Below are 26,451 nucleotides of genomic sequence, written 5' to 3' on the forward strand. Positions count from 1 at the left end.
AGTCAGGCTGCCATTGATCCAACTGCCGCTTAAACCCCCATGCCTTCTGCTCCCTCCTGCAGTGTTCACTGACTGGACTCTCCTTTAGTACCTTGTCTAAATATAAGCTCATTCAAACACTGCTTCCCGTGCCTTCCCCTGTACCAAGTCCTTTTACCGTTCACCCTTCACCCCGGTGCTCGTTGGCCTTTCTCGCTTCCCTGCCAAGATTTTAAAATTCTGTGATTTGTGCTGTTCAAGGGTTGCACCCAAAAGATGCAGAGAAGTTCTCTTAGGAGAGCAGGAGTTGGAGTGACAAGGACTCCTGGTCACTCCTGGACAAGCTGGATTTGAAAGTAGGTCTTAACCTGCAAACCTAACTCAGTGACATTTTATCAAAGTTCTAGATCATACACTTGGCACAGTGGTAGAGTTGCTGCCTGACAATTCTGGTGACCTGGGTTCAATCCCGTTCTCAGAGCCTGCCTGTGTTGAGTTTGTCCATTCGCCCCTGTGGCTGTATGAGTTTCTTCTGGGTGCACTAGTTTCCTCCCACGCCCCAAAGGCATGCAGGTTGGTAGGTTAATGGGCAGCTATGCATTGCCCCAGTACAAATGGGTCTTCAAATCTGCAGGGAGATGATGGGAATGCAGGTAGTATAAAAAGGGAGTAATGTTGAAGTGCTGCCAATGGATGCTTGATTCAGTGGTCCAAAGGGCCTGTTTTCATATAGAATTGCTCTAGTAGATCAACTAGACCTTGGAGAGTCTTCAGAAAAACAGCAGAGGGAGAAGTTTGGAGCCAGTACATTAAGCATCTGTCCAACTGCTTTCCCCCAGCTTATGTCAAGTCCTGAATTTAAATTATTCATTTGACTCTGTTATTGTCTATGGAGGTTAGTGCACTGCAAGTCTTCAAAAATTGAGCTTCAGGTATTGTAATGAACTTCACATTAGAATAAAGCAACAGCTAACCTCACAGTTGAGTGTAGGATAGGAGTCCAGTGGTAAAACAAATCTATAAATGCTTGCCTTACCCAGAGATCTCACTGAGATGTTTATGAAAAGTTGGGGTGGGGGAGGAAGGATTTTGTTGGGTAAAGAGGAAATTCCAAGGCATTTTCACAACTAGATATCCTGAGAGTTCAAGGTAATGTTAGAAAGCATCTCTTCTCATGGACAACCCTCTCTTTCCAATGGGCTACTGAGTACAGGAGTCATTTGAGAATGTCAATGTAGACCTCAACAGACTTTTGAATTGAAACAGAAGATGCTGGGAAGACTCATCAGGTAAGGCATCATCCATGGAGAGAAAAATAGTTCATATTTTAGTGAAGAATTTTCATCGGAACTCAGAAAAGTTAGGAATAAAAGATGTTTTAAAATTCTGAAAAATGGGAGAGAGCAGAAGGCGAAGGTCTTCAATAACAAGGAGTTGCTGGGTTTTAGTTTTGTAAGTGTGTTGAGGGTTACAGAGTCAAGCTGTGTACAATTAGATACAGATTGGCTATCAGAAGCAAGCGAAAATCTGCAGATGCTGAAAATCCAAGCAACACACACAAAATGCTGGAGGAACTCAAAAGGCCAGGCAGCATCTGTGGAAAAGGGACAGTTGACATTTCGGGCTGAGACTATTCATCAGAACAGATTTTGTGTGTGTTGTACAGATTGGCCATGACGAGATTATAGTTTGAGGGGCCAAATAGCCTCGTCCAATGTTATGTTTGTTTTGCCTTCTGTAAATGCTGACTGTGAATCATTTCAGCCCTTCCTTGCTTCTCCTCAATGTGGACAATGCTCTTATGTTTGTTTCAGTGGGCACGATCAATGAGACTTATGGAGTTTACCCCAATGGCACTGATCTATATGGTGGTGAGTTATGGTGCCTCCAAGTTTTATGTTCTAACACCAGTTAGATTCTGTCATCCAACTTTAACCACTTCCAGTCCCTTTTCTGCTCCCAGTCACAAGCAGTCTGTCACTAATCTCAGCCTCATTACTTACTCACTCTTTGTTGTGTAACACAATAATCCTGGTGAGAACATTAACTTGCTTCATGGGGTAAAACAGTAATATCTCTTTCTTGTAAACATACTATCACTCTGCTACTGTCTGACACTGTCTAACCATTATGGGTCACACCTCCAGATCTCTTGCTGTTTATACGTGCGGTTCATCACACCTTTGAGTGCCTGTTGTCAGATGGACAGGACTTTGGATATTCTCATTCCTGATCGCTGATCAAAGCTCCCAGAATGTAGCTCCTGAGAGCTGGGATCTGGGTCAGCAACAATAGTTTCTGTAGTCAGGTAGCTTGCTGCTGTTCTTGCTGTGCACTCATGAGCTAAGAATTGGTCTTGGTAACTGATACTTGGTCCTTGCATGTTCTTGATCTTGGGAACTTCGGAAGGAGGGGGGTGAAAATGTCCTCGTTAGGACTCAAGCCTTGTCTTAGGGTGGTTATCAGGGTGCTGAGCTAGGGACGGAGTGTGAACTGTGACAATGAGTTATAGACCAAGAGTTGGAGCCAGGGAAGGAGCAGATTGGTAGCAGGAGTGGGGTAATGGTTGAGTTTTGGACCTGAGGCGTGCACTTCAAAATTTCGGAAGAATTTGGGTTGAACAGGTGGTCAGAGCTTGTGCATGTCACTTTGGGGTAGCTGCCTCAGGAAAGTGAATTTTGATTCCATGGATTTCCTGAAGGTAACACCGAAGTTCAGCAGAGAAATACCAACTCTCTTACTTTCTTACTGAGTGCACAGCAAAGGTAAGGTGCTGATTGAAGGGCCTGTATTGCTCTATTTGCACTAGACACACTCTCCCCTCTATCTCAATCGCTTCTCTCTCTCCTCTCTATTTCTCTCCCTCTTTCTCACTCCCTTCTATTTCCTCTTCTTCTCTCTCATTCTCTCTCATTCTCTGTATTGTTTTCTCTCTAGTTCTTTCTGTCATTCTCTCTATCTCTTGCTTACTCTCATTCTCTGCCGTTCTCTCTCTCTCTCTCTCTCTCTCTCACTCTCTCTCTCGCTCTCTCTTTCTCTTTCATCCCTACACCTGAGACAGGGCTACATTTGGATCCTGCGTAGAGTCACCTGGTTCTTTTGGACAGGTTTTCAGCAAGCACAACAAGAGGTAAGATTCTAATTCGAGCTTCATCAGGTAACATTGAGGTAGAATCTCACTATGTAGGAACGAGTTATTTGGCACATTGTGCTACATTTAAGTGTAAGAGCTACCCAACTCGAACACAGCTCTTGTAGTCTTCACAAATCTTTACAGGCATCTCCTTTCCAAACAGTGATATCTATAATTCTGTCAAATGCTTGGAATTAGGGAGATGCTCAGGAATTTAGCTTTATTGCAGTTCAAGCATCACTTCAATGCAACATAAATGCACGCATGTACAACCTTAAAACTCTTACTGATTTTGTAGGTGCTGTCCCCCACCCATACTTGAACATGACCCCCACCTTTAAAATACTGAGCCAGGGGGGAAAGTGAGAGAACCTTTCATTTTATTTGGAACATCTGCAAACAACTTGGCAGAGTAATTAAGCATAATTATAAGCAAACTGTCATCGTCAAGCCATCCAAACTGAAGAACACTTACTCAAGTGTACTGTCTGAATTTTTATTGCGAAGTTGCTTGCATAATAAATAGACAGAGGTAGAGCTATGAGCAGAACGTCCTTTGCAAAAAGCGGCAGCTCCCAACTTGACTACCATGTCAATAGAAAACAGTGAGTTAGGGGTCATTGCATATGAAGCAGGCTGATGCTCAAAAGCCTTGTATCTACCTTTAACAAGAAAATAAACCCATGCAATCTATTACAGAGACAGAAGATATTCTGCAGATGCTGGAAATCTTGAGTAATGCACACAAAATGCTGGAGGAATTCAGCAGGCCAGGCAGCATCTACAGAAGAAAATGAACAGTTGATGTTTCGGACTGAGGTTCTTCAAAAGCAAGATCGACTGTTTATTTCCTTTCATAGATGTGCCTGACCTACTGAGTTTCTCCAGCATTTTGTATGTGTGCATATAATCTGTTAAAGTATTTGCACACATGAAATTATACAATCAATTTAATATTTACAGGAATATCCTGTTATAAATTCACTCAATCTCTAAATCTCTTTGTTCACTGAATTTCTCATTCCATGCTGTGTGGAATATTGGAATTATCCACTTCAGACTCCAGTATTTTTTGTGGATTGCTTCCCTACAGCTGCCTCACACAACCTGTCTCTCCTATTTAGTACCTCTTCTCTCAATAGATTTCCCTTCATATCACTCTCTTCAATGTGTGTATCAAACTACCCATGCAGAACATTATGGATTCCATTTGGTCTTGTCCAGATCTACAGTAGTTAGTTACTTGTGCATTTGTTCAGTTTCTGGGTGTGATATGCAATCTTGATTTTGGTTGCTTCTTCAAGCTGTCCATGATTTTGCCTTTGTTTCCAAAATGTTCTGCACTTTGGCTCCCACTCTACTTCACTGTAGGCTCTTGACCTTTTCCCCATTTGAAGATAAGAAGTATCTATCATTGCCAAGGTTTTCAATGCTGGCATGATTATTTCCAGTTAGTTGCATTATGACTGTGTTTTGGCAAGTCCATATGCCATACCATCCCTCACAGGAGTCTTGGAGCTGACTTCACATTGTAGTGTAGTTCTCTCTCAAACACCTGATTGATGTGGATTTAATCATAGTGATCCGGAAAAATGCTTTACCCATATTTGGAAGTGGTAGTCCAGCAAATGTGACTGAGAGGGTCTTGAGACCAGTAATGTTATTAATGACCATTACTGGGCTATTTTGCATTAACCATGGAGACTGCACCAGGTGAATCTAGTTGGAATTATCCTTTCAAACCAGGTGACACTTCCAGGGCTTTCCTTCTCACTGTCACTCTCTGAGATACTAGAAGATAGCTAGCAAGTTAAGCAAATAAGTTGGTTTATTAAACAAAAGAACTTACAGAGAGACATGCATCATTTCTCATCCATATGCGCAATGTACACAGATTAACGGATACCTTCTATGCAAATATGTTGTTATACCTCCCTTGGGCTTTGGTGGTGTCACTCTGATGAGTGTTTCGCCACTGCAAGTGAGAGATCGTTGGAAACCTGTGTTGACCTTGTGCCTGCCTGATCTCAGTTGGTCTATTCTGACTTGCAACTGCTCCATTATCTGTTTCCCATTGCATCTGGCTTTGTGGTGGACAACTTTTGGAAAGCCCTGTTTCTCAAATGGATGAGTCTTGACCTTCAATCAGAAAGTCCCATCTCTCCTAATTGTAATAAGAGAGTGTGTTTAAAGATGGTGATGCTTCCACCTCCCCATGCTACATCCAAAGTATAACTTTCCTCCTTGCTTCTTGGAGATTAATCTTCAGTCCTTGAAGACTCTTAAACAAATCTGAAGGGCTGGTGACCTAAATGTGTCTGGTTGTTTGTGATTAACCTCCTCTGATCATTACTAATACTGTGGTCCTTTCTAAAGCAGATCTATTTACCTTTGGTTTCTACAATGCAGCACCCAACACTTGCTGTTCAGTTTGGTTCTGCTGACCTATCAGTGGTTTATGTGTTTACAGACAGCCCTACAGGCGAGCGAAGGCCCACCATCCTCACCCCCAGGGGTACAAGCAGCAGGAAGACTGTGCTGAGAGGACAAGTATTGTACCTGGAATGCATCGCTGAAGGCCTGTAAGTTGACTCGTCCCATTTGGGGGTGGGTGGGTGACTTGTTCTCCATACATTGCCTCATAAAGAGGAGATGGTAAACCAATCCTTACTTGTCTTCTTGATGGATGTCGAGCATCCTTAGGGCACTATGTTGAAATTACCACTTTGACCAAGTTGATGATCAGATCATTGCTTTCTGAATGAACTTGCTGTGTATAAAGTGGCTGTTCCATTTCTTGCCATTACACCAATCTAAAATTTACAAGGCATATTATTTGGATGGTCTAGCCATTAATAGAAGGGATATACAAGGAAGGATGGGGGCAATTTAAGTGGTTAAATTATTACATACACAGACATCCAAGGTTGATGAGAGAAGTAAGGATAGGAATTTTAGAGGCTCCGGTTATAATCCTCGAAACATCTGTTGAAACAAAGTTGGAGTCCAAGGACTGGAAAATTGCAGATGTTATACTCTTGTTCTAAAGAGAGGTCACAAGAAACAAAGTTCCAAAGACCAATCAGTTTATTGTTGGTGGTGGGGGACACTTCTAGAAACAACAACTCTAATTTGTAAAAGAAAGCCAATGGAGATTTGCCAATGATAAATCTTGTCCAACAAAGCTGATGGAGCTACTTTGGTGAAGTAACAGAGAAGATTAATGAGCAAAGAGTGGTACAAATGACAAGGAGCCATATCAGAGGTTTGTCAGTCAAAACTGTCCAACCATGGTGCTGAAGTGGCAGTAGCAACATGGATTAAAAATTGGCTAAGAAGCAAAAAGAAAGAGTAGTAATGACCATTGCTTGAGGAAGGAGTGCAATGGAATTTATCAGAGGGACACACTAGGACAACTGCATAAAATATTTTAGTGAATTAGATGGGTGCACAGGGCATTATTTCCAAATTTTCAGATGAGACCAAACATGGAGGACTTGTGGAGGAGAGTAAAAGTCATCAAAGTGATAGAATTGGACTGCAGGGGTGGGTGGCAATGTGTCAGATGAAGTGTAATGCTGAGCATTGTGAAGTGTTAGGTTTTGGAAGGAAGAATGAAAAGAGTCAATTTAAACTGTAGAGCACAATTTTGAAAGGAGCACAAGAACAGTGTGATACAGGAGTATACATTTGCTTGATTCAATGAAAGTTGCAGGGCCAGTTGAGAAAGCACAGTATTCAGGATCCTGGGCTTTATAAATGGAGGTACAGAGTAGAAGAGCCATGCTGACTCTTTATAAAATACTGGGTTGGCCACCACGGGAGTATTACGGCCAGTTTTGGTCATCATACTTCAGGAATTAAATGAAGGCTTTGAAGATGATGAAGAAGAGATTTACCAAAATAATTGCATGAATATAAACAGACTGGAGAAGCTTGGTTTACTTTCCTTGGAAGGAGGCTTAATGGAGATATTTAAGATGGTGAATAGTTTAGAAAGAGGAAAATTCTGCCCAGTGGTGGAGGAATCAGAACCAAAGGACTGAGAGCAAAAGTCATTGCAAAGGAACCAAAATTCTCATGAAGAGCAGCTGACATAGATGGTAACCTTAATATAGCAATGAGATACGTATAAGGTGATGTCAGTTGAGGGAATTTTTTTTGTCAGAGCTTCAGCTATAGTCTCCTGTTCTTCAATATAATGTCCAGTAATCTTTGATATCCAACCTAGAGATCAAGCAGAAGTCTGATTAGTATCCCTTCCTAGAAACAGAACATTTGATAGCACTATGTTCAGTTATCGCTGTCCCATTGCTTTGGGAAGGTTTCCATTCACAGTTCCCTGTAAAACCCATTGAAAAGTTGTTTTCCATGGGTTGAAACATTTTTTAATAAGCAATTGAGGTAGGTCCTTATAAAAGACTCTTTCACCTGAGCCTCATCTGTTCTGTTCCAGGCCAACGCCGGTAATCCATTGGACAAAAGAAGGGGGAGAACTACCCAGTGACAGAGCCTTTGAGATTAATTTTAAGAAGACCTTGAAAATCATTCACGTATCGGAGGCAGATGCAGGGAAATACCGATGCACTGCAAAGAATTATTTGGGAACCAGTTCACACGTTATTGCAGTAACAGTCAAAGGTTTGGCTCCTCTCACACAGATCAACTGCTTTTGCCACAGAGGGATGTTTCATTGTAGCATGGGCAAATGGAAAAGGATGCTTAGCTGCAGTAGAGAAAATGACAAAATTAAACTTCCACTTCTTTTTTCCTATCTTGAAACATGTCAGTGTGGTATGTTCTGGTGACTATTAACTAGACAGACATGGCTACCTGTGATATTGATTCAAGCAATCAATTAATTTGTCAATGTTAATATTGATCAGGACACATATCTGCTGAGTTATACCATGGACACAATTAAGATAACCACTCTAGCCAAAGAATGCATTCTATTTCTTTTGTTGGGTGTCATCCGCATTATTTACATAGGCAGAGAGGTTGGAGTTGGAATCCAAGACTTAAGTATGCTGCATTTTTGGACTCTGGAAAACTTTGGAACATTGCCTGAATCACAGAGAAATACTTTTTTACCTTAACATCCCTGAATTCAGTCTGTGCAGATAACTTATTGCATCTGTCAGGAGCTTGTGCTTTTTATCCCCATAGTTCCATTACATCAGTGACTCAATTGATTGACAGCAGTGTCACCCTCAGAATGTTTGCAATGAATTACAGGAAGTCTTCCCTGTTGAAATGGGCAAGATAATAATCTTTTTAGGATGTTGGTTTAGTATATTTTGTGGCCAGGGTAGATTTGAGCAAGAATAATACTATTCACCTGAGGGTAAATTTCATTAATTCCACACAGAGCCCAATGAACATTTGGGTATTATGTGAATTAAAGTATATAGGGTTGATAAAAATAGTGAATAAATAGCTGTGATTTCACTGAGCAGGGAAACGTATTTCCTTGTGATATGTCTTCTTGGATTGTTGCAGTGGGAGAAAACATCCATTCAGTTATTCACTGTCTTCCCACTGGGAGGACTCATCACTGAAATTCTTCCCCACTGGTGAAGTTTCTTTGCACTGCCTGGCCCAATTTCCACCTCCCATTAAGGAAAGGGAATTTTAGAATGGGATTAACCCATTCATCCCTTGAGTCTGTTCTAGCATTTAATTGTAGCATAGGTAATCAGATTAAGTTTGGCAGTCTTAGCCATGTTGACCATTGTGGGAGACTGCACGCTCTGACTTGATACTGGTTTTATACAGCTGCACCATACTGGATCAGTGAGCCAAAGAACCTGATTCTGGCTCCTGGGGAAGATGGGAGACTCATCTGCAGGGCAAATGGCAATCCCAAGCCTGCCATCCAATGGCTGGTCAACGGATTTCCCATTGAAAGTGAGTATGAGGCCGAATAACAGTGGGCACAGTGGTATTACGTAAATGAATTTTGGATGTGATGTTCTCATCAGGAAATACTGACTTGTTTTTGATTGGCAGATGCCCCCAGTGACATCAGCAGGAAAGTAATGGAAGACACCATCAGCTTCACCAAAGTCCACACCTCCTCCAGTGCCGTTTATCAGTGCAATGCTTCAAATGAGCACGGATACCTGATGGCAAATGCTTTTGTTAATGTACTCGGTAAGATTTCTCACCCTATATTAGGTCTCCTCAAAGCGATGCAATGTATGAACAGGTACCCACAAAAAATAATGACATAGGCACAAAAGAAGGAGCATTTTCTAGGGACACGTTTTCTCAGGGGTTGGAAGGAGGTGGGCAGGACTAAAATATCAGGAATTAAAAGCGAGTGAAGACTTGCAGTCACAAATATTCCCATTGACCATGAAGCTGCGGTCATTTGGGAAAGAAAATTCCAAAGATGCAATAGGTGCTGAAGAAATTTACCCATGGTACAGGCCAAAGTAATTGACCTCTTATCCCAGAAATGTGCCCCCAGTTGCTAAAGTCTCTAGCCAATGAAAACAGACTCTCAGCACCTCTGTTGTAAATTACTCTCAGCATCTTTAATGTTTCATCAAAATAACCTCGGGAAAAGTCCACAGTTATCTGTTTAGCCAGCCTTTACCATCTCCAGTGGTGATGGTTAAGTTGATTGATGAGGGTAGAGATGTGGATGATGTCTACATTGATTTCCATAAGGCCTATGTCAAGATCCCTTCAGGGAAGCTCCAGAAAAAGAAGATGCATTGTATCCATAGTAACTCGGCTGTTTGGATTCAAAATTGGCTCACCCATAGAAAGCAGAGTGTAGTGGTTGATGGGAATTATTCTAACTGGATGTCTGTGACTAGTGTTCTTCATGGATCCATACTAGGACCTTTGCTATTTGTGATCGGTGTAAATGTTGTGGATGAAAACAAAGATGGGTGTGTTAGTAATTTACAGTTAGTATGATACGGAGATTGGTAGTGTTATGGATAGCAAAGAAGACTGGCAAAAAATACAGTGGGATCTCGGTCAGTTGCATATATGGGTGGAGAAATAGCAGAGGGAACATAACCTGGTCAAATGTGAAGTGTAGTTCTGGGCGATCAAACATAAAAGGACAGCATACTGTTAACAGCAAGACCTTTAACAGTGTTGATGGGCAGAGGAATCTTGGGATAAAAGTTCATAGCTCCCTGAATGTGGCTACACAGGTGTGGTTGATAGGTAGGTGAAGAAGGCATGTGGCACGCTTGCCTTATTAGTCGAGGAATTGATTTCAAGAATTGGGAAGTTATCTTGTGTCTTTATAAAACATTAGGTGGGTTAGATCTGGAGTAATACATCCAGTTCTGGTCACCCTGTCATAGGAAGGTTGTGAAAGCCTTGGAGAGGGGGCAGAAGAGGTCTGTCTGCCAAGATGCTGCCTGGAACAGATGCCATGTGCTATAAGGAGAGGCTGGGCATACAGTACTCGGATTTTTTTTGTACCAGAGGACACGCATTTAGGTGAGATGGGGGAGATGTGTGTACTAGGCAGTTCAATCCTGTGAAAAAGATACCTGCTGTCTATCTGTCTACTCCATTTATGGCTCATAATCTTATAGCTTCATCAGACCATCCCTTAGCCTCCACCAATCCAGACAAAAAAAATCCGAGTACTGTATGCCCAGCCTCTCCTTATAGCACATGGCATCTGTCTGGATTGGTGAAGGCTAAGGGATGGTCTGATGTTGCTCAACAGTTTCTTCTGTGGCCGTTAGACACTTTATACCATGCTTAGAGCAAACAGTTTTTGTCATGTAGTGAGGAAGAATTTCCTTCCATTAAAGACAGTGGAAAAATAACCTTCCAAAATTTTAAGACAGATGTAGATGAGTACTTGACAGGCAAGGGGATGAAAGACTACCACAGAATGAGAAGCTGAAGTTACAGTCAGTTTAGTCGTGATCTTATTAAATGACAGAGAGGGCTTGAGTTGCCAAATCACTTATTACTGCTGCCAATTCATGTTTTGTATATTTATTTTATCTTTCTATCAAATCCCATTTTAATCTCCCCAATGTAAGCTTCCGAGGGACATTATTTACCTTCACTGTAGTCCCTATACCTTGAGCAACACACACAGAATGCTGGAGGAACTCTGCAGGCTAGGCTGGATCGATGGAGGGAAATGAACTGCCAGATCTTTCATCAGGACTGGAAAAGATCTTGGCCTGAAACATGGACTGTTCATTTCCTCCATTGATGATACTCGACTTGCCGAGTTCCTCCAGCATTTTGCGTGTGTTGCTCAAGATTTCTAGCATCAGCAGAATCTCTTAAGTCTCAGCACCTAATTTCTTTTTGTTTGCTTTTTGGGGAGCAGTGTTGAATACAGATTACCACTCTTGCTTTTCTGACTTATCCTTAGAACACTGCATCAGCACAGCAGCAGTTAACAGAATTCTTCATCCAAGATGCCATGCTTTGCATAGCCTTCTGTTACAGTTTCATGGCAACCTATTAGAGAACAGTTTTGCCCTCTTTCTTCATCCATTTACTTTCACAAGTTGTGTAGTCATCCACTGTGATTAACACTTGTTAAGAATAGTTCTACTTGGCCAATTACCCAATCAAGGAGAATAGTCACCTTCACAGATTTGAGACAGCATAGGCTACTGGATTGGAAGATGCTAGATTTCAGGATGGGATGAGGTGAATAATGATGCAGATGAGGTAACTCAGGCACCCCTTTGAAGCGCTGGCAGAAGAGGACAGTCAGACAACTTGGGATGAAACAGATGAAGACTTGGTGACGAGTGGGATCAGGGAGGAGCTTCATGTAGCAGAGCTCAGGTCTTCAGATGATCATCTGAGACAAGTAAAAGAATTAAAGCCAATAGATTAATTTCCACTAGAGCTAATATCATGAGTCATTTTTACTCATAAGGTGAAAGGGGTCCATTGATTCAACTTCCATGATATAACATCACCTCGTTATTTTTTTTTGGCCGACCAGTGCAGGAGTTTGGAGTGTATTTTATTTCCTGCAATCTTTATTTTTAGAAAGAATAAGCGTTCGGCACGGACTAGAAGGGCCGAGATGGCCTGTTTCCATGCTGTAATTGTTATATGGTTATATGGTTAATACCTTGAATTTCAGTACTGGTTTAAAATGCTCTTCACCAATTGCTGATTTTGTTCTAACGTAGGAAAGGTGGTAGCTTTGACAAGCAGAAACAGACTAATTGAACTTTGGAACATTGATGAAGAAGAATTTTATAGAACAGAGATGAGGAGAAATCTCTTTAGCCAGAGGCTAGTGAAATCATTGCCTCACATGGCTGTGGAGGCTAAGTCATTGGGTGTAGGTTCTTGATTAGTAAGGACTCAAAGATTATGGGAAATGACAGGAAAATGGAGTTGAGAGGGATAATAAATCAGCCATGATAAAAAAGCAGAGCAGGCTCAATGGGCCAAATGGCCTAATTCTACTCCTATGTATATGGTCTAATGATTTAGTAGTCTTCTTTTCACTGTCGCTAATTGATGGGCCAAGTGGCCTGTTACTGTTCCCATGTTCCTGTGTCAGAGCAACAGGGCTGATCCCTGTTCAAAACAGTGCCTTGGGCTCATTTACATCTACCTGAGAGACCCTTGCTTTACACTACGAAGACAGAGTCATGAAATCATAATTACTGTACTGTACACAAGTCTTAGGCACAGATATACATCCAGGGTTCCTAAGACATTTGCACAGTACTGTAGCAATCTTAGGTATTGCAATGTACTGCTGCTACAAAAAAGAAACCAGTTTCATGACATATGTGAGTGATGATAAACTTGATCCTGATATGGGTCTCTATTGTGGACTGAGAATGAGAAAGGGGCAAGGAGAGTGGAATTATGGTTGGGAACAGGGGAAAGGAGAAATTCTGTAATGAGCAATAACCCAATTGTTTGGAATCAAATGATCTTGCCTGGTGTCTCAGAGCTGGGTGTGTCTGCACCTGTGCCACTCCTGCACTTGGTACTCCCTTCTCTGCCACCTATCTCACACCCTTCCCACAGTGCTCTATGCTTACTATTCCCAACATCTCTTGCTCCTGCAGATTTACAAAGTCGCTCTCCATTCCACGTTGGCTATTACAGAAATGCCCAAATGAGCTGATTCCATTTGCCTGGCATTTGGCCCATATCACTCTAAATCTTTGCGATCCATGTACTTGTCCACCGTGTCTTTTAAATATTGTAATTGCACCCGATTCTATCACTTCCTCTGGCAACCTTTTCCATATACCTTCTGTGTGGAAAATGTTGCCCCTCAGCTCTAGTTTCAGACTCCCCTACCCCGAGAAATGGACTGCAACCTCCGACAATTCAGCCCTTCATGTGCCTCGACATTTTATACAGATCTCTGGAGTGACCTAAAGTAACTGCCTTCTGACTCAGCCAATGAAAGTTGTTTTATTCCTTTCTGTCAGTAGACAGTACGAGTATTTTTTTTTGCTGCTGTTAGTTCTGTTGTAAGCACTTTGCAAGTTTTGGCCCTGTGTGATTTTGGAAACAGTTAACATTCAGTTGCATGAACTGCTTTTCTTTTTGTGACCCTCTGTAGCTGAGTCACCCAGAATGCTTTCTGAACCTGACCAAGTTTATCAAGTAATTGCCAACAAGCCTGCATTCCTGGACTGTGAATTTTTTGGATCACCAATACCTCAAATTCAGTGGTAAGGATGATAATTATTTGCTTTGCTCTACATGTAATTAAATTTATTGCAATCTGATCACTTGCCTGTTATATTTTCAGTTTTACTTTAAGAGAAGCTCTTATTCAGCATGCCTCCATGGCTACTGTAACTACACAATCAACGAGAGCTGGTTTAAACAAACCCTTGCGACAAGGCAGTTAAAAGCAGTTAAATGGCTAATTTGAATCTGTGACGTTAGTAGCTCTGTGAGGGAGGTACAATCACACGAGAGTCATCTGCCTAGGAGCTCAGTGACATCACTACAAGAAGTAGGGTTGGATGCAATCTTTTGGTGTACTAAAGAAAAAGGAGATAAAGATTTGCTTTATTTACCACATGTATATCAAAACGTACGGTGAAGTGGATCAAATCAAATCAGCAAGGATTGTGCTAGGCAGCCCACAAGTGTCACCACACTTCTGGTGTCAACATAACATGCCCACAGCTCACTTAATCCTACCTGCAGGTCTTTGGAATGTGGGAGGAAATTGGAACACCCGGAGGAAGCACACAGAGTCATGGGGAGAACATACAAACTCCCTGCAGACAGCTACAGACATTGAACCTTTGTGGTGAACTACATATACCTGTCTGGACACGCCCCCCCCCCCCCCCCCACTGACTGCTCCTGTGGCTCCTCCCACAGACCCCAGTATAAAGGCGATTGGAGGCACTGCTCCTCCCTCAGTCTCCAGGATGTTGTGTGGTGGTCTCTTGCTACTAATCGTGATCTCTAGCAGCTAATAAAAGCCTATCTCTCGCCTCACGTCTCTGAGAGTTATTGATGGTGCATCAACCTTGATCACTGATCCGTGGCTGGTGCTATAAAGTAATTCTGCTAACCCCGGTGTGACTCTGCCACCCCTATGCTACCATACCAACCCTATTTTGGTGGGAAAGTTGAGGACATACAGTTCTGTGCAAAAGTCTTAAGCACTTGTAAAAAGAAATCTGTAAAGTGAAGATGGTTTCAAAAATAATGAAACGATAAGTTTCTAAATATCAAAAAATCACTATAAAGAGAATAAAAAGTAAAAAAACTAAATCAAATTGATATTTGGTGTGATCACCCTTTGCCCTTAAAACTGCATCAATTCTCTTATGTACACTATCATGCAGTTTTATAATAAAATCAGCTGATAACTTGTTCCAAGCATCTTGGAGAACTTGCCACAGTTCTTGTGCAGACTTTAGCTGTCTCACTTGCTTCTTTCTCTCCAGGTAATCTCAGACAGCCTGGATGATGTTGAGATCAGGACTCCGTGAAGGCCGTACCATCTGAAATTGTATATAAGTTGTCAAAGGCTTTTGCACAGTACCTTAATTGGGGTTTGTACACCAAATGGTTTAGTTTCCGGGTCCACTGTACACCTACACTGCTCAGATTTTGTTTCTTTGTTCTTACCAGAATGTTGCAGCTGTAATCCTGTTGTTAGTCTGGGAGTTGCAGGTGTGACACCAGAGTCATTATGAGCACTTCAGTGCCTTTAAGTTTGTGCTATCTTGAACTGAACAGCAGTGATCATGGGCAGAAATCCTTCAGAAACCGTCAGCCCCTGTGGATTTTCAGTAATCCAACCTCTTCTTTAAATGAGCAATCTCTCAGCAGTAACCAAAGTGCAGACGTGGAATGAGGCAGGAGATTATGGAGCAGGCAAGCACAGCCGATTGAAGTATGAGAGCAGGGAGGGAGAGGAAAGGTGGAAGGAAGTTAGCAGCAAGTCCTAAATGGTAGCACTGGTGCTGACTGGATAGCTGCGGTTCATTGAGAGTGGACAAGCAGCAAACCATGTTTAAGGAGGCACAGAATCCACCACCGTCCAGGCCGTGCTCTTGTCTCGCAGCTGCCATCAAGAGAGAAGTACAGGAGCCTTAAGCCTATACTACCAGGATCAGGAACAGTTAATACCCTTCAACCATCAGGCTGTTGAACCAGTGTGGATAATTTTATGTACCTCAATCCTGAACTGATCCCACAACGTATGGACTCACTTTCAAGGAGTCTACAGCTCACGTTCTCAGTATTATTTATTTATTTATTGTTTGTTTTTGTATCTTCATAGTTTGTCTTCTTTTGCACAATGGTTGTCAGTCTTTGCTTGTGTGTAGTGTTTTGTTGATTATGTTGTATTTCTTTGTTCTACTGTGAATGCCTGCAAGAATATAGGCCTCAGGTAGTATATAGTGACATACAGTACGTACTTTGATAATAAATTTAATTTGAACTTTGAAATTTGGCAGCTGCAGATTTTGGAATCTTGAGTAACATACAAAACCTCTGGAGGAACTCGGCATCAGTGGAGGAATTGGATAGTTGATATTTTGAATCTGGAGGAAGGGTCTCAACTTGAAATGTTGACAGTCAATTTCCCACCAATCCATGTTCAAGGCTGTGTGGGGCCATAACAGAAGAACTGAACGCCGAGGGAGCCATGGGTGGCCAGGGAGAGAGTTTGTAAGGGTATTCAAAACAGTGAAGGTTTGGGAGAGGGTTCCAGGCCAGAGGGGCCAATAGTCATTGAATCAAGTATTTCAAGTGAACTAAAGAGAGAATTAAGAGATTGCTTTTATACACAGTACACTGCTGTTTAGTTTAAGACAGCGTGTGGAAGAATGATGCAGACAAATTTAGAAGACATTTCTTAAATAAAAAGGGACAGGATGTTGAGGTGTTAGAAGTAAAAGATCTGCCTGCCTTTGAGCAAGGAAAAAAAGGGTAGTGAAACCATTATGAGTGCAGATTCAAAGGAAGGCACTGCAGGTGGAGCCATTGCCTCTCGGCTCCAGTTCATTTATGTCCTCGGGTTCTGTCTGTGTCGAGTTTCCATGTCCTCTCTGTGACCAGATGAATTTTTCACTGGTTTCCTCCCACTTTCCAAATATGGGCTGGTTTTGAGATTAATTGACTTCTGTGAGATTGCTACCAGTGCAGATGGTGATAAGAGAATCCCGGGACGTGTAAGGGAGAATAAGTGGGGAATGGTCTCTGTTTTTATTGTAAGGAAATATGATGTATAGTATCACAGGCTCAAAGAGCCAAGTGCCCACCTTATTTCCATGAGCTTCCACGTTGGATGATAGGTAGAAAGAGAGTTCACAGCAACAGGGGTGAGACTGCGCAACAGTGGGCAGAGAATGTGCATTGTCAGTAGAACCACTAAGAATTTGTTCTATTGTAGGTTCAAGGATGACCAAGGCAGTGTACTCCATGGTGACTCATACACTCTGCATGAAAATGGCACTCTGGAAATCGCCTTTGCACAGAAGAATGACAGTGGCACCTACACCTGTGTAGCAACCAATTCTCGTGGTGTGGTCCAAAACCGAGCCGTTCTGCAGATCAAAGGTGAGCTTCTTTATGTCAGCAAATTACAATTACGAGAGCAAGTCACTATGATTTCCCAAGTTGGGCATAATGAAACTGTGTAATTTTCAGATCCAACGACCATTATCAAGCAGCCACGTTATCAGTCTGTGCAGACACTGGGCAAAGCTGTCTTCGAGTGCAAAGTGAAGCATGACCCAACGCTCTCACCAACCATTATATGGCTGAAAAATAATGAGGAACTGCCTGATGACAACAGGTACTGTAGATTCTGCGTTGAAAAATACAGGACATAGTTGTGCCCGCTTAGTGAATCAAAGCCAGCAGGATTTGGACCCTCTCAATAAACAGAGTAGACATGATAGAAACTGCAAATCAGGATACACCCTTGTCAATAGACCTGTGGCCCAAACAGATGGAATGAGGTGGTAAAGTGAACACTAGGCAGATATCCTAGAAGCTGAGCATAGAGGTTTTCATTCTCCTGGTTATTTTATTGAGTATTCTAGGTTAGCTACAAATCTACTTCAAGAAGCTCCATCCCCTACTTACCTAAGAAGCTACTTACCCCTACACCAAGGGGTTCGGAAGGCTGGATCACTGGAGGTATTTAAAAAAGAAGCAGATAAATTTATGGAAGATTATGATGTAGAAGAAGAAATGAGGCCTAGTTCCATTCAGCTGTGGCCATACTAAATGGCGGGGTGTGTTTGAGATGCCTGATGGAATAGAACATCTACGTTCTTGTCATAAGGCACGGAGACAGGCCCCTTGTCCCACTAAGTCCTACCACCCATTTACACTGATCACATTTTATTCTCCCCATATTCCTACCAATTCCCCCCCCCCCCCCCATTTATGTCACTCACCTACACACTGGGGCAATTCATAGTGGTCAGCTGTACATTCCTGAAGGTTTTTGGATCATGGGAGGAAAGCATATAATCTGGAGGAGTCTTGTGGTTACAGGGAGAACATTGTGACTCCAAACACAGACAGTGCCAGAGATTAGGATTGAAACAGTGTCACTGGAGCTATGAAGTCTATGAGTTGCACTACTGTACCACCTCTCACACTTGGATTCTTCAAGACTCCATTTATTCTACATGATCTGACTTTATGGTTGATTTTAATGGTGGAGAGTTCACTCCATCAGTCATAGTTTTGGACAAACCCTTGGAGATGGACTTCCCTTTGCTGTGAGATCACCCATCAGGGATTCAAGGTCTTGTCTTGATACCAACAAATTTAATAACTGGACAAAATGCTCCAGAGTTTTATAGAATGGCAACATTACCTCACGGCTCTTGAACACAATCCCCAAACTAACGAAGACCAACACACCATAGATACGCCTTCTTAACCACCCTATCAAATTGCGCAGAAGCTTTGAGGGGTCTGTGGATGTGGATCCCAAGATCCCTCTGTTGCTCACACTGCTAAAATTCCTACCATTAACCCCATATTCTGTCTTCAAGATTGACTTTCCAAAGTGTATCACTTCACACTTTTCCAGATCTGCCACTTCTCAGCCCTGCTCTGCACCTATCCATGTCCCATTGTAACCTACAACACACTTCCACAGCCCCACAAACCTTCAGATCACGTGCAACCTTACTAACCCACCCTTCCACTTCCTCATCCAGTCATTTATAAAAATCACAAAAAGCAGGGATTCCCAAAAGGGATCCCTGCTGAACTCCACTGTTCACCGTCCTCCAGGTAGAATATGCTCCATCTACTGTCACACTCTGCTTTCTGTGGGCATGCCGGTTCTGAAACCAGACAGCCATGTTTCCTGACTTTCTGTAAGAGCCTACCAGGAGAATCTTGTCAAACACCTCACTAAAATCCCCTCAGATGAGCAAGTTGATGAATGTGAAGGATGTTGATGTGCATTCTCATTCTTCCTTTCAATGAAAGCAAGGGGCCTCCGAGCAAGTCCATTGGTTTAGGAATGTATTTATGAATTCTAAGAGTTCTTGACTTTTGGTTCCTGATGCTCTCATCACTGGAATTTCTCCTTCCTCACAAAGGAAGGATGTGATTGGACTATAGAGAGCACAGAGGAGATTCACCAGCCTGGATTGGAGAACTTCAGTTATGGAGAGAGTGTGGATAAGCTGAGCTTATTTTCACTGGAGCAAAGGTGGCTGAGAAGTGATATGTTACATTAACTAATAGGAGGCATGGATAGGGTAGATGGTCAGGATCATTTTTACCATGATAACAATAACTAAACCAAAAGGAATAGCTTGAGGAGGGAGTTTAAAGGGTGATTGAGGGGAGAGTTTCTTAACATAAAGAATGCTTGGTAGTTGAAACACACTGTCCAGGGAAGTGGTGGATTTTGATAAATCACTATGTTAAAAGTACTTTTAGACAGACATTTGAATGGGCAACACATAGGCCATTCAGCTAATCAGGTCTTCCCCACTCACAGAACAATCCCATTCCCTACCAGTTTTACATGTAACTAACTCTCTTCACATTCCTATCAGTCCAACCGCCCACCTCTGCTAAGGACAATTTAAGTGGCCAATGAGGCTTACAGCCTTTGGGATGTGGGAGGAAACCAGAGAACTTTGGTACCACTATTGCTTTATATTTGTCCTGAATAGAAGTATCTCCCCCTCAACCCAAGCCCCTTGAATTTTTTGGGACTTCACACTGTCAAATGCAAAGTCAAGATAAAACCAGGAACTGCTGGAAGCAGCTGAGGCAGTTTTTCTAGGAGAGCAAGCAGATTGATAATTAAAGCATGATTCTGATTTTAGGCACCGGCCATCGGGTGAGGTCTTGACCATTCTTGATGTATCTGAAGAAGACCAGGGATCCTATACATGTGTAGTGAACACCACGCTGGACACCAACTCTGCAACAGCTCACCTCACTGTCCTAGGTAATGCCCCCTCTTTCTTTTGTTTCTTCGGCCATAACTTTAGACCTCAGGACCTACAGTATGCTTCCAAAGATTTGGGCTGACTCTGGGATGCTTTAGAACTTCTCTTCACCAACAAAACCCTCCTGGCCATGTGACACTGTTCAACAGATGTGCCGTGCTCCACGCCTGATGATCAACCTTGCACCAAGAAACCTGCACTGCAAACCCCTCCTTCCCTAGGACGACCCTCTGCCCACAGTGGATTGTGCCATTATATTTGAAGCAACCAGCAAAATGTTGGAGGAAACTATGCAGGTCAGGCAGTATCTGTGAAGGGGATTGGGCAGTTGATGCTTCAGGTTGAGACCGTCCATCTAGAGTGTCAGATAAAAGAGAGGTAGCCAGTATGAATGTGTGAGGGGAAGGGTGGAGCAAGAGCATGCAAGCAATAGATACAGAGAAGTGGATTCTTTCTATCTGGGTCTGAATCACCATCTGTCCATTGCCCTCCACAGATGCTGCCTGACCTGCTGAGCAACTTGCTGCTCCGCATTCCAGCATCCTCATTCTCTCCTGTCTCTATGCGGTTATATTCGGCTCCTCGTTTGAAACAAAACACTTTGTCCCCACTGCGGACTTAGCTGGAGGAGCCAGTCACAATGGGCCAATACAAATCCATCCTGGCCCAGAGGCACCATCAGTCCCTGAGATAGGCTGGATTATGATAATAGACGCACGGTTGACTGAATTCCCTCTGTGATTCAATATCAAACCTCTGTGGCGGAGGGTTGGAATTCAGGTCAAGGTCAGCCATTGTCAGGAAAATGGCGTTCTATTGCATTATTGTGTGATGTCAATAGGACTGGTGATGAGCTCAGTATCCTTCATTCGTTGACACTAAGAACCCAGAAAGCACTGCTTTAAGGTCCATGATATCTACTTCAGGCTGTCCGGTCATCCTTTGTAATCTCCATGTTCCAACCCTAACATCTGTCATTTGGGAGACAGGCTCCTTAGTGCATGGAAACCAATGTTCTCACTTGTTCTCCTCTAGGACACACAAAATAAACTGGCCTGGTGTAGTCTGATTTCCTCACCCTCTCTACAGTCCATTTTACTTCCCACACAGTTAGCGATTCTTCCCAAATCAGCTCTGCAGCTCATGTGGTGATTGACTGAACATGTTGCCATGCAGTTGTTTCATTAAGAGTTGAGAATACTGTCTTGCTGCATATGAGAACTCAGGACCCGACGTTCCTCTGCTGGTTATGCATGCCTCTTGTACTTCTATCACAACGGCCTCCCAAGACTGAGCAACAGCTTGGGGAGTTCAAAAGCAGCATGCTGAAGATGCTGGAAAGCTGAGATAAAACCAGAAACATTCCACGGCTCAGGCAGTACCGGAGGAAGGAGAATCAGAGTCTGGAGTTCCAGGGGGATAACTCAGGGTCACCTTCGTGGTCTGCAAAATGGTCATGCTATCTGTGTTTGCTTCATCCAGTGCAGGAACGAGCACCGAATGGAATAGACTAAATTGGAAGGAGTGAATGTGATAGCAGGAAGGGAAAAGGTAAAATGGCTCGTGTTGCATCTCTTGCTCTTGTCTGAAAGATGACACGAGAAGGGCATTTATGGAGAAGAGTGAACCAGACTGACCCTCTAAAATACGCGAAGGAGCCCTGGTGACAGCATCCCATTGATGGTGGTGCAAATTCGGGAGGACTGTGGAGGGCGGTGGGCTGGAAGGTGAGGACGGGGGAAGCCAATCTTAGCTTTGTGCATGAGGTAAGTGAATGCAAAAAGATGAGGAATTAGGACAGACTTGGCAGAGAGATGTGTCAAATGTAGAGAGAAGCCATTGTGGAAGAAAAGGGGACAGAGGTTGGAAAATGTGGTGCTGAAAGTGGCGTCATTGATGGAAATAACTGGGAAAATCGAATCATCTCCTTATAGGAAGTAGTATGGGAAGAAATGCAGACAAAGCAACTTTGTCTGTGGGTGTTGGTATGCCTTAAAAGTTGAAAATACAGGAGATAATCAGGTCAGACAGCATCTGTAGAGGGAGAATCTGAGTCAACTTTTCTCAGACTCCTAGTCAGCTTTAATTGGATCTGTAAAAATTAGAAAACTAGTGTGTTTCAGTTGGAAAGAGGGCAAGGATGGAGGGGACAGAGGAATGTCTGTGATAGGATGGATAGGAATTCCTGCGACTTAATTGTTGGTGCCATCCAAAGAGAGGGCAACGAATCATAGCTGATCTGTCTGGAAAAGGTGTATCTAGAGGGGGATAAGTAAGGTTAAGGGAGAGAAGCAAACACACAATTGAAACTGAAATACACAGCACAACTAGGAAGCTGAATCAAAAGAGAATGCTAGACATGCTCAGCGGGGAGGTAACATCTGTTGAGAGGGGAAAAAAAAGTTCATGATTTATGTCCTTTCACTACAACTGGCCAGTTTTAACACAAATGCCAGGTTATCTGAAATTGATGAATTTGTTCAGAAACAAGTGAAAATCTGCAGATGCTGGAAATCTAAGCAGCGCACACAAAATTCTGGAGGAACTCAGCAGGCCAGGGAGCATCTATGGAGAAGAGCACAGTCGACGTTTCGGGCTGAGACCCTTCAGCAGGACTGGAGAAAATAGGATGAGGAGAGGATGGGGAATGGTGAAAGGGGGAGGGGTGGGGGCATTACTGAAAGTTCGAGATATTGAAGTTCATTCCATCAGGTTGGAGGCTACTCAGACGGAATATAAGGTGTTGTTCCTCCAACCTGAGTGTGACCTCATCGCGACTAGATAGCCTCCAATCTGATGGCATGAACATTGATTTATTGAACTTACAGTAATGCCCTCAACCCCCTCTCCTTCACCTCTCCCCATCCCTTTTTTCCTCTCTCATCTAATCTCCTTACCTGCCTATCACCTCTCTATTGTGCTCCTCTCCCCTTTTCTTTCTTCCACGGCTTTCTGTCTGCTCCTATTAGATACCCCCTTCTGCAGCCCTGTATCTCTTTCACCAACCAACTTCCCAGCTCCTTACTTCACCCCTCCTCCTTCCAGTTTTGACTATCACCTTGTGTTTCTCCCTCCACTCCCCTCACCTTTTAAATCTACTCCTCATCTTTTTTTTTTGCCAGTCCTGCTGAAGTGTCTCAGCCCGAAACATTGACTTTTCCATAGATGCTGCCTGGCCTGCTGAGTTCCACCAGCATTTTGTGTGTGTTGCTTTGATGAATTCATTGTTGAGTTTGGAGGGTTGTTGTACACCCAGAGGGACGGTGAGCTGCTGTTCCTCAGGTTTGCATTGGACTTTGTCGGAACAGTGTGGATGGGTGAAGACAGAGCAGTCAGAGTGGGGCAAACACTTAAAGAAACAAGCAGATGACCCTGAGCTTCCACAGTACAAAGCAGCTACTATTCCTAACCAAAGTTATGCGTAATTGCTCCAATATAGAGGAGACTACATTGTAATATTCAAGCTTGAAAGTTCAAACTTATCTTTAGCCATTGACATTCTTTTCTAACTTCTCATTTTCGGGTTGTCTTAATATGCAGACATTTCATATTTTACTATCCTGCAGTGCTTCAAATAAAAAAATGTAATCTCAAAAGCATTAATCATTTCACAGCTCATATAAATCAATAATTCATTTCACAAAAATCTATTAAATTGACTAATTCAATAAATATTTCAAAAGGCCAAATGTTCTTTGTTCAAGATTATTTCTTTTCTTTTGAATGTTGGATCTCTTTTCCATATGTGACAAGGATAACATTCACTTTACTTCTAGGATGACCAATATCATTACTGTTAGATTTACAGACTAGCTCACACCCTCCATACCAGTCCTCTCCAGCCTCCTGCTACCTGGTGTCCTTCCTTTCACTTTGGTTATGTCTCACATCTCACTTGCTACCTTAGTAATGGGAATTTGAATTCCTAATGTTAGGCATCTCATAAAATCTGATCAAAAACAAATCTAGAGAGCAATAAATTGTTCATTGGCTGAATATTTGCAAAGCATTGTGGGAATGTTTCAAGTCTTGGCCCTCAAGGAAAGAACACTGAACTCCATGTCTGGCTTCAGAGCTTGTGCAGGTCAGCATTTTATTAGCAAATATTAACCTTGTACAGTCAAGAAGAAGCCTTGAAAATGAAATATGGAATGGCAAACGTAACACAAATGGTGCTAGAACATCGTGCTGGGCTTCCATGGCAGCAATGAGAGAGAAACATTCATTCTTCTGGTCAGATGACCTAACTAGTTGTCACTGTTCTGCCAAAAATATCAAAAATGAAGATAAAATGTGCTTTGCGCATTGTTTATTTAAAGAGTTATTTAAAGGGCCATGTTGAAAAGGTCAGGGTCTTGGGGCTGGAGGCAAGGAATGGGCCAGTTCAGCTCACTGCTTCATGGTTTATTCGTCTCTGTACTGGACTGAGGCTGTGGCCTGCATCTGAATCTGCCTTGGGACTCACTTTCATGAACGAACTTCAGTTCTGAATGCTATTTACTTACTTCTATTGTTTGCCCAATTTGATTTCTTTTTCTCTGCACATTGGTTGTTCGATGGTCTTTTGTTTTAATTGGTTCTATTAGGTTTCTTTGTTTAGTGGCTGCCTGTAAGGTCACACATCTCAAGGTTGTATAATGTATACACTCTTTGATAATAAACGTACATTGAACTTTGAATTTTTGAACTTTGAGTTTCGGTGTGTGTAAGACAGCTTCCCTTTTAGATGACTTGATTCAATGTAAAATATTGTATGCAAACCCTGCTGAAATGTTTGTGGGAGGTGCTAATTTATAAATATGTATCTGGTTCTAAAGTGTGACGCTCTTCCACTTGTACAACTAAACCCTAACCTTGCTCTTTATTTTCAGCCCGCCCCTCAACTCCAGCTAGTCCTCACGGTAAACTAACAACTATTTGTCTGAACACACTTCACTCTTCCATTTGTTTTGACTTTGCTCTCATAACTTCATCTTCAGCAATGGCATGCTCACTGGCATCATGTTTCTATCAAACATCACCTTTGGTGAAGCATTGTGGAGACTGATGCTTATGCAGCTCTACACTGCCTTTTATATGTAGTACAATTTCACCTTTTCATGAGCAACATTTGGTGTACCTTGTGTGTATTTCTTTGGGGATTTTTCTTTATCAAGGGTGGATAAATATATTTCTGTCATGTATAGCTAGAGTTGTGCTTTGTTCAGCTTCTGGCTGAATGCGTGATCACATATTGTGGAACATCCATTACCAGAGATGGAGCTGGATAAAACCTTGTGCCAACATGAATAACATTTTTTTGGGTAATGTAAACTGGATCCATTTTCTTTTATGATTGGTTTTAGCTTGGATCTCATGCCAAGGGATTGGTGCAGCCTGGGTCAGAATGTGAAGACATTCCATCACATGTAGTTTTGTCCATCAGTGGGGTCTCTTCCATTCTGGCTGGTGATGGAGCTTCCACTGAGTGATTCCCTCCATTGAAAGCTGTGAGAAGAGCAGTTCTCTTGCAAGGTCTCTGCCCAATACATCACCCCATCTTTTCATTAATACATTTCCACTCCCTTAAGCTTTAATGTGATCTTAGGATGAATTTTGTATCTGTTGTTCATATAGCAAGACTACACCTGATACGACTGTTAAATACAGCTGAATACCCACAAAAAATCTTTATTATTGGAGACACTTGGAGCTCATATTCTTGGAGCCCATCAGTAATTGGATCTATCAAATTTATCCATAGGGAGTGCAAGGGTCCCAGAGATGTGTGCAGGGAGAGAGAGTGGAAGGTGTGTGTGTGGATATTAAAGAATGTCTGAAATATTTGTCAACTGTATGACCGTCTGAGCTCTGTCTGAAAGGGGACTGTGTCTGCCGAGTAAGAGTGCCTGTTGTAGTAGGGGAGGAACAAATCTGTTGTGACAGTGCAGGTTAGTGTGCAGACATGTGGCTTGGCTACTGTGCATTTGAGGCAGTCTGTCATGAGCTAGCTAGCTGAGCATCTTTGTTCCTGTCAAAAACACGTCTGAAGTGTGTGCCAGGAGTGTAAGATGAAGTGTATCAGATGGGTTGGGGCACAAGGCATTTTTCAAGAGGCTGAGATTGACTGTCACAAGATTGGAAATGACTGACACATCTGTAAAGGGGTGGGAGCAATTGCCACATCTGGCACAGCTGAGAATGACTGATAAATCTGTCAGGAGTGTGAGAGTGATTGCCACTTCTGTCAAGAAGGTGAGATAGACTGTCATATCTGCTGCATCTGCCAGAGTTAATTGCCACATCTGCCACAAGTGAAAGAATAATTGACAGCTGTTGGGGGTTGGAGTGAGGCTGACACATCTGTCCTGTGTGAAAGAGAGACTGTGTATCTATGGTGTGTGAGAAGCTTTCACACCTGTGGGAGAACCTGGT

General features: G+C 42.6%; 1 protein-coding gene across 14 annotated transcripts in view; it reads left to right on the forward strand.

Moving 5' to 3' along the window:
- nrcama (neuronal cell adhesion molecule a) overlaps positions 1 to 26,451 on the forward strand; it is a 432,442-nt gene that overhangs the window by 333,742 nt on the left and 72,249 nt on the right. For 6 of the 14 annotated variants that reach the window (XM_073059008.1, XM_073059018.1, XM_073059011.1 and 3 more), the window contains 10 exons: positions 1,794 to 1,850; positions 5,583 to 5,694; positions 7,569 to 7,753; positions 8,891 to 9,022; positions 9,125 to 9,268; positions 13,677 to 13,788; positions 16,989 to 17,155; positions 17,246 to 17,393; positions 19,912 to 20,036; positions 24,909 to 24,938. In XM_073059008.1, coding sequence (XP_072915109.1) covers positions 1,794 to 1,850; positions 5,583 to 5,694; positions 7,569 to 7,753; positions 8,891 to 9,022; positions 9,125 to 9,268; positions 13,677 to 13,788; positions 16,989 to 17,155; positions 17,246 to 17,393; positions 19,912 to 20,036; positions 24,909 to 24,938 — 1,212 coding nt within the window. The remainder of the gene's footprint in view (positions 1 to 1,793; positions 1,851 to 5,582; positions 5,695 to 7,568; positions 7,754 to 8,890; positions 9,023 to 9,124; positions 9,269 to 13,676; positions 13,789 to 16,988; positions 17,156 to 17,245; positions 17,394 to 19,911; positions 20,037 to 24,908; positions 24,939 to 26,451) is intronic. The other 8 variants (XM_073059012.1, XM_073059020.1, XM_073059013.1 and 5 more) reach the window with 3 other exon arrangements.

The sequence above is a fragment of the Hemitrygon akajei genome, chromosome 10 (assembly GCF_048418815.1).
Source record: "Hemitrygon akajei chromosome 10, sHemAka1.3, whole genome shotgun sequence".
Classification (NCBI taxonomy): Eukaryota; Metazoa; Chordata; class Chondrichthyes; order Myliobatiformes; family Dasyatidae; genus Hemitrygon; species Hemitrygon akajei.